Source organism: Motacilla alba, chromosome 1 (assembly GCF_015832195.1).
Source record: "Motacilla alba alba isolate MOTALB_02 chromosome 1, Motacilla_alba_V1.0_pri, whole genome shotgun sequence".
Classification (NCBI taxonomy): domain Eukaryota; kingdom Metazoa; phylum Chordata; class Aves; order Passeriformes; family Motacillidae; genus Motacilla; species Motacilla alba.
This window is the reverse complement of record NC_052016.1, coordinates 110,984,213-110,999,938: the sequence shown is the minus strand read 5'-3', so window position 1 is coordinate 110,999,938 and position 15,726 is coordinate 110,984,213. Positions and strand designations below refer to the sequence as shown.

Here is a 15,726-nt window from a genome sequence, read left to right as displayed (position 1 = left end):
GAATGAGGATAAGAACAAGCAAGGCGAGAGAAGGAGGGTGGCATTGCAGGAGGGCAAGGTGCCAGAGGATCTTCCTCTGAAGAAAGACAGAGATCTTGAAACGTGCGTTGTCACTCCCAGAGGAGAGGGGCACAGTGCTGCTGGAGGTCTGCAAAGCAGAGCCTTTGTGTGTTACAGAGACTTGGTGGGATAAACCATGGGTCCTTGGGCAAACTGGCAGCACCTGGCTCCCTGGGAGCTGTGTCACCTCCCTGCTTTGAGGGCATGCCAGAGATTTATCCGTTCTCCAACTGTAAGTGGAAGACCTTTTTCCCCCAGACTTTGTAGCCGAGGGAGGAGCCCAGGAATTAGAAACCCTTTGGTGTTTCATTACTGGCACATTGCTGGAAAAATGCAGTCCTTTAGGCAGTGACCTAGTTAAGGCTCCTACTTCTGCAGAAATTTGGTGTTCCCACCCAGGCAGCTCCTAGCAAATGCCTGGTGAGCCGTTCCTTTTCTCTCCCACACTCTCTGGAAGGTTGTCTCCCTCTCTTTGCAGGTATAATTCAATTCAAACAAGAGCTGCATATTCCTTGCTAGTCATTGCCTAGTTCCCCAGGCACTGACCGAGTCATTGCCTTCCCATCAGCCTCAACGGGAAGTTGCATAATGCTGCAGAGACACGATGGAGAAAGGGATATTTTTAAATGTGTGCTTTATTTTTATTTTTTTTTAAACCTGTATAAATAAATACAAAATGACAAAGAGGTTCATGTTTACTAAACGTTGCATTTGATTGTATGACATTACACAGTGTGTGTCACAATAGTTCACTTTGTAATTTTGTCCTTTTAGCTGTTGGTGCATAATTCTATAACTCATAGGATACAATTAGTCCTGAAGCTGCATCCAGCCACCCCTTTAGTGGAACCCCTGAGTAGTTACAATTGCAAGAGTGTATTAGGGGAGCGCTTGAGTCAACTGGCCAAAACTGGGGAATTTAATAAGAGAGGTCTGGCATGGCAAAAGGAGAAGGTAATGGGAGGTGTAGGATACATTCTTGAGAAAGGAAATGGCAATAAAGATTTGGAGGATTTTAATTTCTGTCTTTTGTCCCCTTAGTGGTTAACAGAAACGTACTGGAGTTAACCAAAGCCAGCAGAAACCACAGGCTTGTTTAGGAATATGATTTTTCTCATGCTCACTGAGAGCAGGCAAATGGACAAACCTTGCATGACCAGTTTTTACCTGATGAGCTGGTTCAATTTGAAAAGGGTAAAAATATACTCAACCACTTGATGAAATGCTGATTCTCCAAACCACTTACCATCCTCACCCATTGAAGGTCAACTGCCAAGGTTTTATAGATGTTCTCTGGTCATGATTCGCTTGCTTGCTTCTTTAAATTGCACTCCATGTGCTTTTTCACATTCATTCTCTCATTCATTCTCTTCAAAAGGCTTGAATAGAGCTACTTTGCCTTCACATTTTGAGCTTTTAAAAGTATTTGCTGCAATTTTTCAATTCTGTTTGGCTTGTTTAAAGCAAATTGTTTCCAGGTAGGTTAGAATTTTGTATAGATTTTCCCCATTATTCTGTGAAATACATACACTTGATATGTATTTTAGGAGTGGGTGTAGCTGTAAAGGATGACCTTTGACTACTTGAGATCTGTGGCTGGCCACCTGAGTGTGGTTCACATTTGGTCAATGGCTGAATATATATTAATGATAACAATGATAACAATGTCTAAAGAAACAGTGACAGACTTGAATGGAGTATGAAAGCCACAGATCTGGTGACCTTACAAATGAGCCATAACAAGAAGTTAGAAACCATAGAAAGTTTTTTTGACAATATTTCCCTTTTTTTTTTTCTCCTGCATCATGAGATTTTTTGGTAATATTCAGCCAATTATGCATTCAAATCTGTGTTTCCATAGAAGTTGCTGTTGTTTGCATTTGCTTCTGCCTTGATATCTTTCCTCAGCTCACATCTGGACTCTCCTCTCCTGAACAGAAGGTTTTCTATATGACTTTATGTGATTTGAGTTTGTCAGACTTAGAGACTTCTCCTTTCAAAAGAAAGGTAAAAATGTGAACTTTCTTTAAAAAAAAGAAAACCCAGACTTTTCTGCTGAAAATTTCAAATCCAGCAACTCTATTCACCTCTCCTCCCCTTCCCAATGCTTTATTTCCACTGGGCAACATGGTTTCCATAGAGCAGTTATATTCTGCTTGGAGTATTCTGAAAATCCATAGTTCTTCCTGGCTGGGGAGCGGAATAGTGAGCACCTTTTAAGTTTGGTACTGGAAAATGAGGGTCACAAAATTCCTGGTAACTGAGCCTCACAAATCTAGCTGCCACTGAACTGAAATGATGGGACTTTAGCTTGCTTTCCAGTTGTCTCCTTCCCGCTGTGGCCACCTTCATTTCCAGGTGTACTAACAGAGAATAGAGATGGCAGGTGTGGCAATCTGGGGCAAATAGAAGAGTATTCGTATTTAAAAAGATTAGTTTGATGTGAATGAAGTCTTTTGTTTTCACCAAAAAGGTATCTCAATGAAACTTGCAATATGAGGGTCAGAGGGACTGCATGGCATGAAGCCAAAGGCTGAGAGCTGCTAAGATTTGGGAAAGCACAAGGGTAAGGATGCCTGGACAGCCTCCATAGCACATCTACTGCTTAGGGAAACCACAGTGTTCCACACAGGCTGATTTTTCTTATAAGCTTTTAAAGTACATTAGAAATTGGAATGCTCTCTTTTACACAGCTGTCTGATGAAGGAGGAACAATGCTTTGCTTTGCCACGGCTCAGGTATGGGTTTCCTGTGCTGGGCTGTACTCCCCCCTGTGTCTTAGGTCACTCAGACACTGTCAGAGGCATCATCTGCCTTGCAAGCAGACTGACAAAATGAAACTCAGCCTTTGGCCTCCAGGGGAAGGGGAGAACAGTTGTCTGGAATGTGCTGGGTGGTGCTTTAGACAAATGCTATTAGCTGTAACTCCTGAGAAGTCTGTGGAGAGGTGCTGATGAACACAATGAGTAAGTAATTCAGTATTTTTCCCATAATGTTTCCATTTCTCCCTTACCCAAGTTCTACACTTTAAAGCTCTGTTGGTTGTGGTTGTCAATAATTTAAAACTCTTACCTTATTTTTGATCTGGTGCTGGAACAGACCACCTGAAGAGCTCTCCAGGGCTGTGAGTACATTTAGGAGGTTTTCTGTCCAGGTTTTCATGGAGTTCTCTACAATAAATCTAGGCATTTCTCATCTGAGTTGATTTTTTTTTTGTCTCCCTTGACTTTACAGTTTCCAATATGTATTTGTCATTTCTACCTGTGAAATGTTCTCCATGAAATTATTATTTGCTTCTCACTTCAAATATTTTGTATTCTGAGATTCTGCCTTTGAGGGATATGCTGGGAAAAAAAAAAAGAAAAGAAAAAGGAACTCACTGATGTTAGCAATCTTATCTATAATTCTGGCCACATATTTCTGCTCCACATTTCCCCTTTCTAAGCCAAATTCTTTTAATCCTTTTCTGTAAATTAGATTCTTAAGGTTTGCTATCATCACTGACTGTGAGGCAAGAACTCTTCCCTTGACGGAGAGGTTTGGAAAGTGCTGAATGAGCAGTTTAACTGATATTCTCTCTGTCCTCTCCCTATTTCTGCAAATTCCCTACAATAAGTCTGCTGTATAAACATCCTCACAGATGGTGATATTAAATATCATATGATGTCCCGACAGCGAACTTTGGACGCTTCTCCTTGGTGGATCTAATGATGCTGTGTCACTTGTTTATATCAGAGCCAGTTGTTGTTGGCTGTCCTGTGACAGCCATTGTAGTCACCCTTCCAGTCAGATCCAAAACACCGACAGAAAGGCTCCCATGAGGGGGGATAATGAGCAGGAGTAATCCTGAAATTGTAATGTGGCCACTGCCTCTGGAGCCAAGGACAGGAGATGCTTGGCAGAACCCCACCTCTCTTGCAAAGAGGGGTACCATGTACTGACTGGGCAGGCTGTCAATAGACAGGTTGGGAACTGCCTGCAATAGTATGCAGAGAGGAAAGAAAAGAGAAATGCAATTGCAGACGGATGTCCTTGAATCAGGAATCACCTTAAGAGAGGAATTTCCCACTTCTTGCTATGGGTTATGTGCCTGAGGGCTCACTTTGTCCAGAAAATTGATTACATCTTTCAAAAGAAAAGAAAAGAAATCCTTCCAACGCACAAGGATTTTGTCAGGAAGGCATGACTGTTTCAGAACATCAAAGTCAGCTGCTCTTCTCTAAATAAGAGCTGCAGTAAAATAGTGAGGGTCAATTTGTCATTTTTAAGTAAGTTATGAGCCAGAATCCATGACCAATCTCTTTTTCTGTATGACACTGTTTATAGATCATGTCAAATTCTTCAGCTCTGGGCCTCAGATTAGATTATGAATGATATCCTCCTTTTATTCCAAAACAATGAGGCACTGAATCTATATTTGAAATCATACAATTAGGCAGCTGTGATTTTTTATTTTCCTCGTATAGACAGATCCTGTCTTTTATTAAACAGCCTTAATATACATTACAGCTGCTAGTCTTACATATGTTCATGATTTTTCTCAGTCTTATACTAGCTTAGACTTTCCTTCCCTTTTCAATTCAAAAGGTTTTTATTTCTTTCTCATCCTCCTGACACACTAAAACCTGAGTTTTATTGACAGCTCTGCATTTCTGTAGCCAGTTTCTTTGTTCCTAAACTCCTTACCAAACTTCTCTGTTGCTTCTCCCCTGCTGATCCATTACTAATCTCAGTACAGATAAACTATTCTTCCTACCAGCTTTCAACTACATTTCTAGGTTGGCTTTTCCTCCTTTTTATACTGAGCCAACTTGTGTTGGGCGTATAAGAAATACATTAATTGGTATGGGGGTGTATGCACTATATATACATTAGTGGGGCATCTCATTTTCCTGAATATAGCTGACAAATAAAAAATCAGTTTTTACTTGTACCATCAGGGAACAGATTGCTTATTATGAAATATAATCAGTATGTGAAGGCATAAATTTTACAAATTGTGTTTTCTGGCATCAGTTTGTTTGTATACATTTAAAATTTTGTTTCCAGCAAACTTCACCTGTGCAAATTGGTAATTTCTAAGAAGATAAACGTCAGTTTTGCTCAAAAGTATGCCTCCTCACAGAACAGAGCATATTTCAGAGGATTCAGTGTGGCCAAAAAGAATGGAATATTCTGCATTCATATATAACATATGCTATGTATAGTCTAGATACCCAGCTAAGGCCTTTAACACGATTCTTACATTTCTCATATGTATAAATTTTCAAGTGGATTTTTTTCTCTGCTGATTGACTGTTGGATGTCTTATTCCCTGGTTCTTTCTAGCTAGTGCTTGGCTAGTGCTTATATTTGTTTTATTTGGCCAGTAAACTGAAGTCAGCAAAAAAACCCTGTTCTTCTCAATGAGTTCTATATTGCCACTAACCTTTAAAGTTTAAGTGATATTTACAGGATGAATGTAAACATGAGCACACTTCACTGTCTTTGGTCCACAATCCTGCCTAGTTTCTGTGTGCAAATTAGTTGTATAAATAAGGAAATGTGGTATGTTGGAGTGAAAATATTCTGAGTTGTATGCAGCAGTGTAAGAATTGCATGTGGGCTTCAGACATGCTGATCACGAACATTTGTTGGGCTGAACTGTATTCCTTGATAAGCTAAAAATCAGATTGATCATGCTTTTATTTTGAAGGTACACGTACAGATGAACTTTCAGAATAAAACGTGCTGATCACACATTTGGAAAGCCTGAATTTTGTAAATTAGATCGGTGGAGATTTGCACGGAGGAACTCTTGCTAATACAAATGAGGAACACCAGCCTGGTACGAGGGTTTTGCTTTTTGAGTTCCTGTGTGATGCTTAGACACAGCCTCTCTTACATTACACTAGCAATTAGAAAAATTGATATCATTAGAGTTTCAGTTTCAGACAGAATTTTTGGCAACAGTGCTTCTGGATCCTGAATTTAAGGCAATGAGAGAAAGAATGACTGAAGGGTACCAGGCCCAGAGCAGTAACAGGTGGCAGGAATCACCTTTAAATTGCAGACCCAAACTACCCATTAAACTGAAGTGGCTGAAAGCCCTTGGCAGCCAAAAAACCCAAACCACTGCTATTTGTTGAAGTGACTTGGGATTCTGGCTCACCTGCTTGGGATCTGGCTTGGATCTGGCTCACCTGCTTTTCACTTTTTAGTGAAGTGATGCATGTCTCATTTCTGCAGTCACGTGTGACAGAGCACCTGTAGCTGTCTCCCGCATCCCCCGGTGGAGTGGTTTGCTTCTGCTTTGAAGCAGTTGGTGCAAATGGGCCTTAGGGATGCTGCTCCCCTTCTCCAAAACATCAGGAAAGAAGTGTAAATGGGTTATCTGCTTGGGCATGGGAAGAAGATGATTGAGCACAGTCATCAGAAGATCCTGGAGCAGCAGCTGTGGTTCTGCTGGTGAGAGAGGTGGGTGTCTCAGTGATGATGGGGCTTCTAAGTTTGTGAATTGTAAGATTTTGGTAAGAAAAATTTTAATAGTAATAAGTTCAATTGCAATACTTCTGTTAAACAGTAATGCTTCAGGTCTACCTACCTACCCGATAAAGGTATGGTCTTGTTTGAGGAAATAAAATGTAGTTTTTGATCAAACCAGCTTCAGATTTTTGCCTTAGCTGTTGGTTTGCCAGCCGAGCCTGGGGTTCTGCTGCTGGATTATCTAGAACTACCCCGAAAAGCATTTCTATCCCAATAACATGGAAATGAATAGATGTGGTTTTCCCTGTGCTTGCTGCTGAGCAGTGCGCAGCCTGGAACAAGAGGGGCTCCTGCAGAAGCAGCATGCCCATCATCCTGGGGACGTCGCTGGCTCTGTGCTGAGCTCTGTACTCCACCACCCCTCTCTGCAGGGACTTGGAGACCATGTTCATCCTGATTATTTGGGTTAGGCCAGGAAAATCGGTTTGTAGCATTGGCGATGGCATGGGATTTCCACAGGAAGCAAACAGAGAGACAGCCATTTTATTTTCGGCTTATGCTATACATTGAGATTCATTATACAATTTTTTTCCCCTAAATTAATACAAAAATAGTAAAAATAGGTTAAAAAAAGCCTAAACGAAAACCCCTGACATCTTGCAAGCCATTTATTTGATGCACAGATTAAGACTTCTCGGAGCTTAAATAATCTAGAATTGTTTCTGCCGATCTTTTGTGTTTTGTTTTTCCCAAAACTTAAAAAAAAAGTAATGACTTGCAGAATGCCAACGACATCAGAACAACTTGTGCCTGAGAAGCGGCTGCCCCAGGCAGGCGCACGTGATGCTGAGGTGCCCTCTCTCCAGGCAGGAAGCTGTGCCAGGACAACGGGGCAAGGGGTGGCATGTCAGGGCATGCCATTCTGCTCCAACCCATGCACCATGGACAGGAATTTGTGTTCAAATGCCCTCCTGGGGTACTTTTGCCATCTCTTTCTGAAAAAAAACCCCACCAAACGAGAAGTTCACCGCTGTGCTTTCCCGGCAGCGGATGGGTTTCACAAGGGCTTCCTGGGGGCCCATTCCTCCCACAATTCGGAGTTAAAGCTCCTCCCTATTCTCTAATAAGATTGGGGAGGGGGAATAAGGTTGCTCTCCCCACTGCACCGAGCTGGGATCACTGGGGGTGCCCTGCAGCGATGGTGTAGTGCCTGGCCATGGGTGGAAGATGCTTCCTACCACTGGGAAAGGGAAGGGGGTGTCCCCCCTCCCCACCTCCTTCTCATCATACTTGTGTGTACCCCAGAAAGGCTTACTTATTTCACAAGAAAATGAATGACAGGTACTTTTAGTGATAAATGTAGGGATAAAGCCATGGAAGAAATACTTTGTCCCTACATAGCTAAATTGTACAATCTGATTTTTATGGATCAGGATTTTAACGTGTGCAAAGGCAGGGGAGGAAAAGGCTCTGGGTAATTCTTTCTAAGCAAGAGCTTCCAGAAAGTTGTTTCCTACAGGGCCTGTGCCTCACCACGAAAGCACTGGCTCAGCAAAACCCACCAGCAGTGCTGCCACAGTGTGAGAATCGAGAGGAACTGTTCCTGCATGGCAGCTGAGGCTCTGTGCAGGATGCACACCCCGGGAACCCGCGGCAGGGCTGTGGGATTGGGATGAGGGAAATGGCACCACCACAGCCCCTGGTCTGGCATCCCCAGTGCCCACACAGCAGTGCCATCTCTGCCCCTCCCACATTCCCATCCTGCTGACAGTTCCCAAACATGCCAGAGGAGCTGCTGCAACTGGAGTGCACAGCAAACCCAGAGCTGACTCCTACTAACTCAGCTTCCCTTCCCCATGTCTCTCAGAACATGCTTTTTGCTTTCTGAGTTAACAAAATAGGAAAAACCACCACTTTGCTAAGTTTTGAAGTCACCAGGTCTTCTTCCACAACCCATTTGCTTTGCTGGCTCTCTCTGTTTTTCAGAGAAGCCAGTCTTCCTTCTCGGCTCCCTTGATCTCTGCCCAGTCATGCCACCACTTAGTTTTGTCTTCCCTTTGAATAAAAATAAAGGTGTTGGCTGATATGGGATCTCATGGCTCACAGGAGGACAGTCAGCCAAGAAAAAAAAACATTTAAAAGTACACCTTTCAATTTACAGTACACGTTTTACCTGAATTCAGCGCTGGCTCAGAAGGCTTCTGAGAGCAGATGTGAATCCTCTCGTGACTCAACATAACCTCAGGCCACTTTGGTACTGTATTCCCTCCAGGTTCATGCAGTTGACCATAATAAGTGTATTTGCTTGTCTTTGGAAAAGAAGCTCTTTTTCTTTCACAGACAGGTTTTTCTCAACAATTCCAGCTCTAATTTTAATCTAACTAGAACACTTCCACATTTCTGCTTTGGGGAGAAAATTCTGTCTTCATCAATTAATGTTTATGGCATAGTTATTCCAGCTATAACAAATTTTCTTTATTTTTTTTTTCCCTCCAGTTAGAATAATTGTAAATTGAAAGTGGACTTGTGCTAACACAATATCAGAAGGTATATTACAAGAAAACTGGATTGATCTTGAGGGCCATATGCACGTAGGTTGGCTCTTTTTCCCCATGCTTACCCTGTAGTAAAAATATACTGTACACCATACCTTACTGTATGGGAATTTCCATGTTTGTAGAAGATACACGTGCTCAGTGAGCCATACTACTACATAGTCTTGTTAGCCTTAGCTAAAATTTTCACTGTTAGATTTTAGTCAGTGCCTGACAGTGTATAATACTCTGTTCTACTCACTGCATTTATAAAAAATTGGATCATCTATATTGCAAACAAAACCACAGTGATACCTGGGCTAAAAAGCCACTTAAGAGTATGACAAAAATCTGCCTAAGCCTAGGTAGTCTTCCACACTGGAGGTTCACCAGTAAGGGTAAAATCTCATGCACAGTTAGCCACTGGGAGTGCTTTGGGCTGAGAACAGAGCGCTGCATCTGCACCTACTAATCCATCAGTGCAGGGAGGTCCATTGACTTTGGTGAAGATAATTGCTCCAGAGGAGAAAGTTGGAGGGGAGGAAGGCCAAAGTGGCTTAGCATAGTCTGAAACCTTGAGAACATGGTTCATGTTGAGGTATTCAAGCTACCTGCAGAGAAGGAGCATTTGGTGCATCCCTCAGACACATCAGGATTCAGGCCGAAGTCTCACGGACCTGGGCTGAGTGCACCTTGGACACTTCCATGGCTGTACCTTGCCAATGCTGGGGAACAGAATGGCAGCTTGATGTGAAACACAGTGAAAAATGTATGGAAGTTGGTTTTGGCTCTGTTCTGGGTTTTTCTCTCTTTTGGGGGTGCTCCAGTCTCCTGCCTGTCCTATCCCTGTGTAGACAGGGCCACAGCTCCTCTTCTCCATCCCAGTCTTGGGTGGCTAGCAGGAGTTACTGGTTACTAGAGAGGGTAACATGGCATTGGGGGGGAACTACTGGGAAAGGAATCTGCCCTTAAAAAGACTTTTAGGAATGGGCTGGACAAACATCCTTCAGAAATTATTTAAATGTTGTTGGCTCTTCCCTGGGGGCAAGGGAGTGGACTGCATGACTTCTCACCCTGCCTTCTGCGGACACTCAAGCCTCTTCTGCAGCACTTTGTCACAGGAATGCCTCCACATCCTTTTTCTGACAGGTTTGGAGATAGAGAAGTAATTTTATCCCTGGTTTTATCACCTTTCTTGAAGATCTCTGAAGGCCTCACATGGTGAGATTTAATAAGAGATCTGTGAAACTGCAAGCTTGTCTTTGGACATCTCTTTAAAGATGCTCCTGTCTATGCACTGCAATTAGATGTGAGGAGGTTTATGGTAACTATCTTGGCATCTGGTGTTTTCAAGTGAATAGCATGAGGGACAGCAGAGGTGTAAAATCAGTGTTTGCCATGTATTCCTCTCGGCAGTGTACAAACAACCTCTGTGACACATGTCCCATTTCCAAGTGTTGCACAAGTCAGTAGATCACTGCAGAGGAATTGCAGTTCCTCTGTAACTCTCAGATAATTTGCTAATGCCCTCAGAAGTTTAAAAGCCACTGCAGCTGTCTGTTGAACAGCCAGGGGACAGGGTGACTGGTATTTAAACAACATACTGATGATCACAGAAAATCTACAGTGAAGAATATTTAAGGAATATTTTTTGGCTGGAAAACATAGCCCCAAGCCTGAGTCTGAAAAAAACCAGGGGAAACAGATATTTTTCCTAGCCTTACATTCATTTGGCTGTCTTCAAGGTGTCTGCCTGTGTTCTGCCAAGGCTGAAGTTGTTGTTACAGCTTCCCAGCTGCTACTGAAGCAACTGTTGTTTACTTAAGCAAAGAGCCTGTGCATTCCTGGACACAGCTTCCTTTCTTCTGGTCAGGGAAGGGACTTATCCAGGGGAAAGTAAATGTTGCCAGCTGCTCTGCTGATTTGTTTTGCTAGTGAGAATGTAATATTTTGCTTCAGGGCAAAATATCAGGTTATCTTATTTTCTGCTAGGAAGGATGCTTCAGAAATATCTCTTTGCTTGAAAATTAATATTCAGTGGGTGGCATTTGCAGGTTTTGTACAGGGCATTTGGGGGTCACTGGGATTTGGATGCTAAAGAGATGTTTCAGGCAATGAAGCACATCCTGGTTTTGTGACCACAGACGTCCTAGTGACTGTACAGGTACCAGGGACAGCCTCCTGAGCCACGGTGCTCCCAGTGCTCCAAGCCCCATGGCTCTTGCAATAGCCCTCCCCTCCAGATACTGTCATCGAAGCAAACTTTGTGCCAAATGCTGAAAACTTTTCAAGTACTCTTAGTTTCCAGGTGAGCTGCAAAAGGGACTCGGGTTGGAATACATTCATGTTGCACCACAAAGCAACAGTCCGTATGAAACCACCTGACACACCAGCCAGCTTCCTGCTACTGGGTTTTCACGGGCAATGTATGGTCAGAATACTCTCAGCAAAACCTACAGAATTGGCTTACATATCCCCACTGGGGTTCAACCACATGGAAAAACCTGACAGTAATGAGCCTGCCGCTCTTAAGGGTGGAAGGGGCAGAGGAGGGAAGAGATGCTGCTTTATCTGTTTTACTCCACATCACAGATGCTGACAGAATTATTGATTTAGAACTCACGGCTCCATAAAGACTTGGTAATGTAATCTTTTTAAGTTGGTTTTTTCTTTTGGTGTTTTTTTTTTTTGGGTTGTTTTTTTTTTCCCTCTCACACGTGATGTTTTCAATAGGCCCCTTAGATACGGGCTCTTTGGGGACGTTGTTAAACTTGCTGCTGCTAAACCACAGTCCCAACCTTCAGTTTGTTCCACACAACTCTTACTGTCTACTGTCTCCTGGAAGAGCCCATAGCTGCAAGGTCTATTGCTTTACAGGTACTCTAGGAAGATTGAGGGATTAAGTTATACATTATGTAAAACTACCCACTAATCCTCTTAGTGTGCATTACCAGTGAATGGCCTGAAATAGGCTCTCACTAAAAGAGCCCTAACATTCACTTTCTTGATGACATTTTACTGTTTGAGGTTTGTATCATGGATTTTGGTGCTGAAATATTCAGTACACCATCTTCTGTCTGCTGCTAGATCCACTCACATGTCTTAGTAGAGTGCTAACAAAATTACAGTTGGTAAAGCAGATTACATGTTTAACTAGTAGCGAGACATGTATAAAATAGAATTATATATTTTCTAGAGTGACAGAGTCACATGGATTTTTTTGTTCCTTTTTTTTTGTTCTTTTTTTTTGTTTTTATAAGAAAAAGAAATAGCTATAAAACCATGATTAAAAATGTTACAAGGGATGATTTCAATTTTAAAATAATGATACTTTTAGAAAAAAAAAAAAGTGATTCACAACATAAAGGTGTTTGGAAAGCACTTGGTTGCTGTGTACTGCCTTCTTTCCCAGTACAGTTTGCTATCTTTTGTATAGTCTTGCATAAATGTTTAGATTAGGGGAGAAAAGAAATATTAAATGTGATGGCAAAGACTTATAAGAGCTGACTCACTGACTTGAGTTATTGCTGTGCAGAAAGTTTGTAAAGCCTTTACATCCAGCGAACATTTAGTGCTACTTCAGCCTTGACAGTTGACCTTTCAACATGATTTGGTTTAGCCACAATAATTGCAGCATCTGCAGTACAGGCGATGCAGACGACTGCTTAAGAACCCAACTTCTTCCATTAGATCTTACTTCATGCATCTCAAATTTAACCTCTCTTTGAATGGGTGTGCAAATTCTCCCATATTACCTGTTACAGGAACTGAGCAAGGTACAATACCCCAGCTCTTGGTTTGTTTTTTTTTTTTAATTTATTTTTAATTTCTCCCATAATTTTGAATATTCCTGGATTTAGCTTAGAGGAGGGAGGGGTAAACCTCCAATCTTCCTGTCCCCACACATTTAGTCAGTACTGGTTTCTTTCTTTTTTTTTTTTTTTTTCTCAGTAAGACCTAGTGTAAAAAAGCAACCAACAAATCAGGTTAGACTGTTGTAATTTGGTCAACCACTCTGGTGCTATCCATATCCACCATTTCAACACACTCTATTTCCTCACGGTTTTCAGGATTCTTCTTCTCTTTCCTCTTCTTCTTGGAGGGTGGCAGGAAAGTCAGTATCACAGGTAAAATGGCAAAGCAGTGAAAGAAGGTGACTAATGCTATTAAAAACAAGCACCTGAACAGTGTACGGGTCAGATTTGAAGGCACAGCTGCAAGAGGAATCAGACCAACAATATAGCAGAGGTAGCTCTGCAAAATAGCTACCCCATGCACTTCCAGGGCATTTTTCACCCATTTAGTTCTTGTGAACTCTTTGCCCAGGACAAAGGTTGATAACAGTGGAGCACAGTTGTCAATTGTATAATTAATTCCGTAAATTAAGCACAACACAGAAATACAATCTAGTTCCACTTTCCACAAGGTCATAAAACCTATAACTCCAAATTCAACTGAGGCAACAGTTAGAGTGAGCCAGACATTGATCAGAGAGTCTGCCACCAGGAATGCAGAGAAGAAGAGCAGAAATAAAGCACTAATGCAGGAGTTTTGTAAGGGGGCTCCCACTGAAGAGGCGTAACGATCCATGTACACAAATGATGGATTGAAAACTATGAATTTCACCTTGGAGGTGAGAGAGAGCTTCCTCAGGGTCTCCAGGAGGTCATAAAGTTCTTCCCTCTTGGTTTCCATTGTCTTGGCCACCAAGAACATCCTGGAGGCCACAACATCAACTTCGTTGTTGTATTTCTTGGAAAAGATGATATCCTCTGAAAAATGGGCAAACTGAGGGGTCTTCAGGAAGGAGTTCCTCAACATATCAGTGAAATTCTTCTTCGGCAATCCAGTAGATATGTTGAGTTTCCTAAGGTAATTTAAGTAGCTTTCGAACCAAGATATCCTCACAAAGCCCTTGGTATACTCCAACACGTCCTCCTGGACACTGGTGTTCCAGTACTCGATTGACTCGTAGATGTAGAACCCAATGACCGGGCTGTAGTTACTGAAATACTTCTGCTGGGCAGTCGTGTACTCGATGGTCCGAGTCGCAGTCGCTACGATGTTGCTCAGGTCTGACCCCTCACTGACCTGCAGGTAGCCCATTAAGGCAAAGGAAATATAAACAAGGTAAAAGAGAACTACAAAAGGCTTGACGTAAGTGTTTGTTATCCAGTCACAATAATAGCGTTTCAGGAACCACACCAAAAGATGACTCTCGTAAGTGTTTGTTTCCTCTGAATCATCCGTGTCCTCACTGAATCTGGCTGTCAGAAGAAACCTATACCATGCAGGCTTCTCTTGCAATACCTCTGGCTTTGGTACCTTTCTGCAGAAGATACTATGCTGGTAGTTGTTTTCTATGTAGCCAGTAAACACCAGGCTGGAACCATAAAAGGAGAGTACATAGAGGTAGTTGAAGAAAATTGCAATACAGGAATTGCAGCAGAAAATCCTGGCTGCTTCAATGTTAGTGAAGGGACTGGCACCTATTCCAAAAGTGACCAGGTACATGGCAGTGGTGAGAGAAAACGAGAGCATGGAGTCTGCAAATACAGCTGCAGTCCTCTCTTTAACGTGTTGGTCTTCTCTAGTTTTTCTCCAGGAGGACAACATTTCAAAAGTCCCATACAACCCATGACCTACAATAGAGAACAAAGGTAGTGTTTAATGTATTCAAATCCCGAATTACACAGAAGAAAGTAACGTCGACATGCTGAAAGGCTCAAAGGAGACACAGCTGGATGCTACCAGTGCTTGAAGGAAATGTCCTGCAGAAGAGAGAAATCATTATGGAGGTGTAAACCACAGGAGAGTGTTTGCTACCTGCCTAGCAAGCCTTACTGCCAGAGCTTGAGGAGAGTTCTGCACTGCTGGCACGGGATTCATGGGTTAAAGAAGCAGGATTTTTTTACTCTGCTTGGCCATTTCGTTTCATTATTTCCGAGTGCCTGTGATGGAAGATGCTTTCAAATTAGTTTTTCCTGGTGACGGTATCTGACCTGTGGTGAAAACAAAGAAATACGACCTTGAATTGCCCATGCTGGAAGCAGACATTAGTTGGCTGCATTGGAGAAAATCTGTAAAAAATGAAAATTCCACGTAAACTGAAAATGATCAATTAAATCAGTTACTGATTTCTCCACTTCCCGTACAAATTTTCCATCAGGAAAAAGAAATCCTAGAAATGAAACAAACAAATAAATTTTAGAGAAGGAGAGCAGTAAAACTGATTTGGAGCTGCTTAAGGCATTGGTCTTCTTTATATCTCTGGGAGCTTATAAAACCAAATAAAGCCCTATATTTCTTGGCAATGCCTACATTTTGTAGTGTAGTTGACTCTTAAAATGGATATACCATTCACAAAAGGAATGACCCAAAATCCTGTGTTTAACCCCCAAGCGCAGGTAAATCAGGAAATGTACATGCTTTTATTTTAATCCCTGGTTGGTCATCTTCCTCTTACAGTTTCTATGTTGTGAAGATGCATTTGGAGGACACGGACCTCTGCTCTCTGGTAGTGATCCTGAACTGGGAATGCAGCCATTGACCATCTACCAGGTGGAGGAGCTGAAGTAAATGTAGTTTGGTGATTTACACAGAGATGAACAGAACACAGTCTTCATATCACACCTAAAATGTGAGATGGTAACATTTTCTCATAATA

At 42.1% G+C, this 15,726-nt stretch overlaps 1 protein-coding gene across 1 annotated transcript in view; it reads right to left on the bottom strand.

The window, feature by feature from the left end:
* Positions 1-719: 719 nt before the first annotated feature.
* Positions 720-15,726, bottom strand: part of PTCHD1 (patched domain containing 1) — a 45,792-nt gene continuing 30,785 nt past the window's right edge. Inside the window, exon 3 of the mRNA XM_038144302.1 lies at positions 720-14,701. Within this exon, the coding sequence (XP_038000230.1) occupies positions 13,047-14,701 (1,655 nt within the window). The 3' untranslated portion in view covers positions 720-13,046. The remainder of the gene's footprint in view (positions 14,702-15,726) is intronic.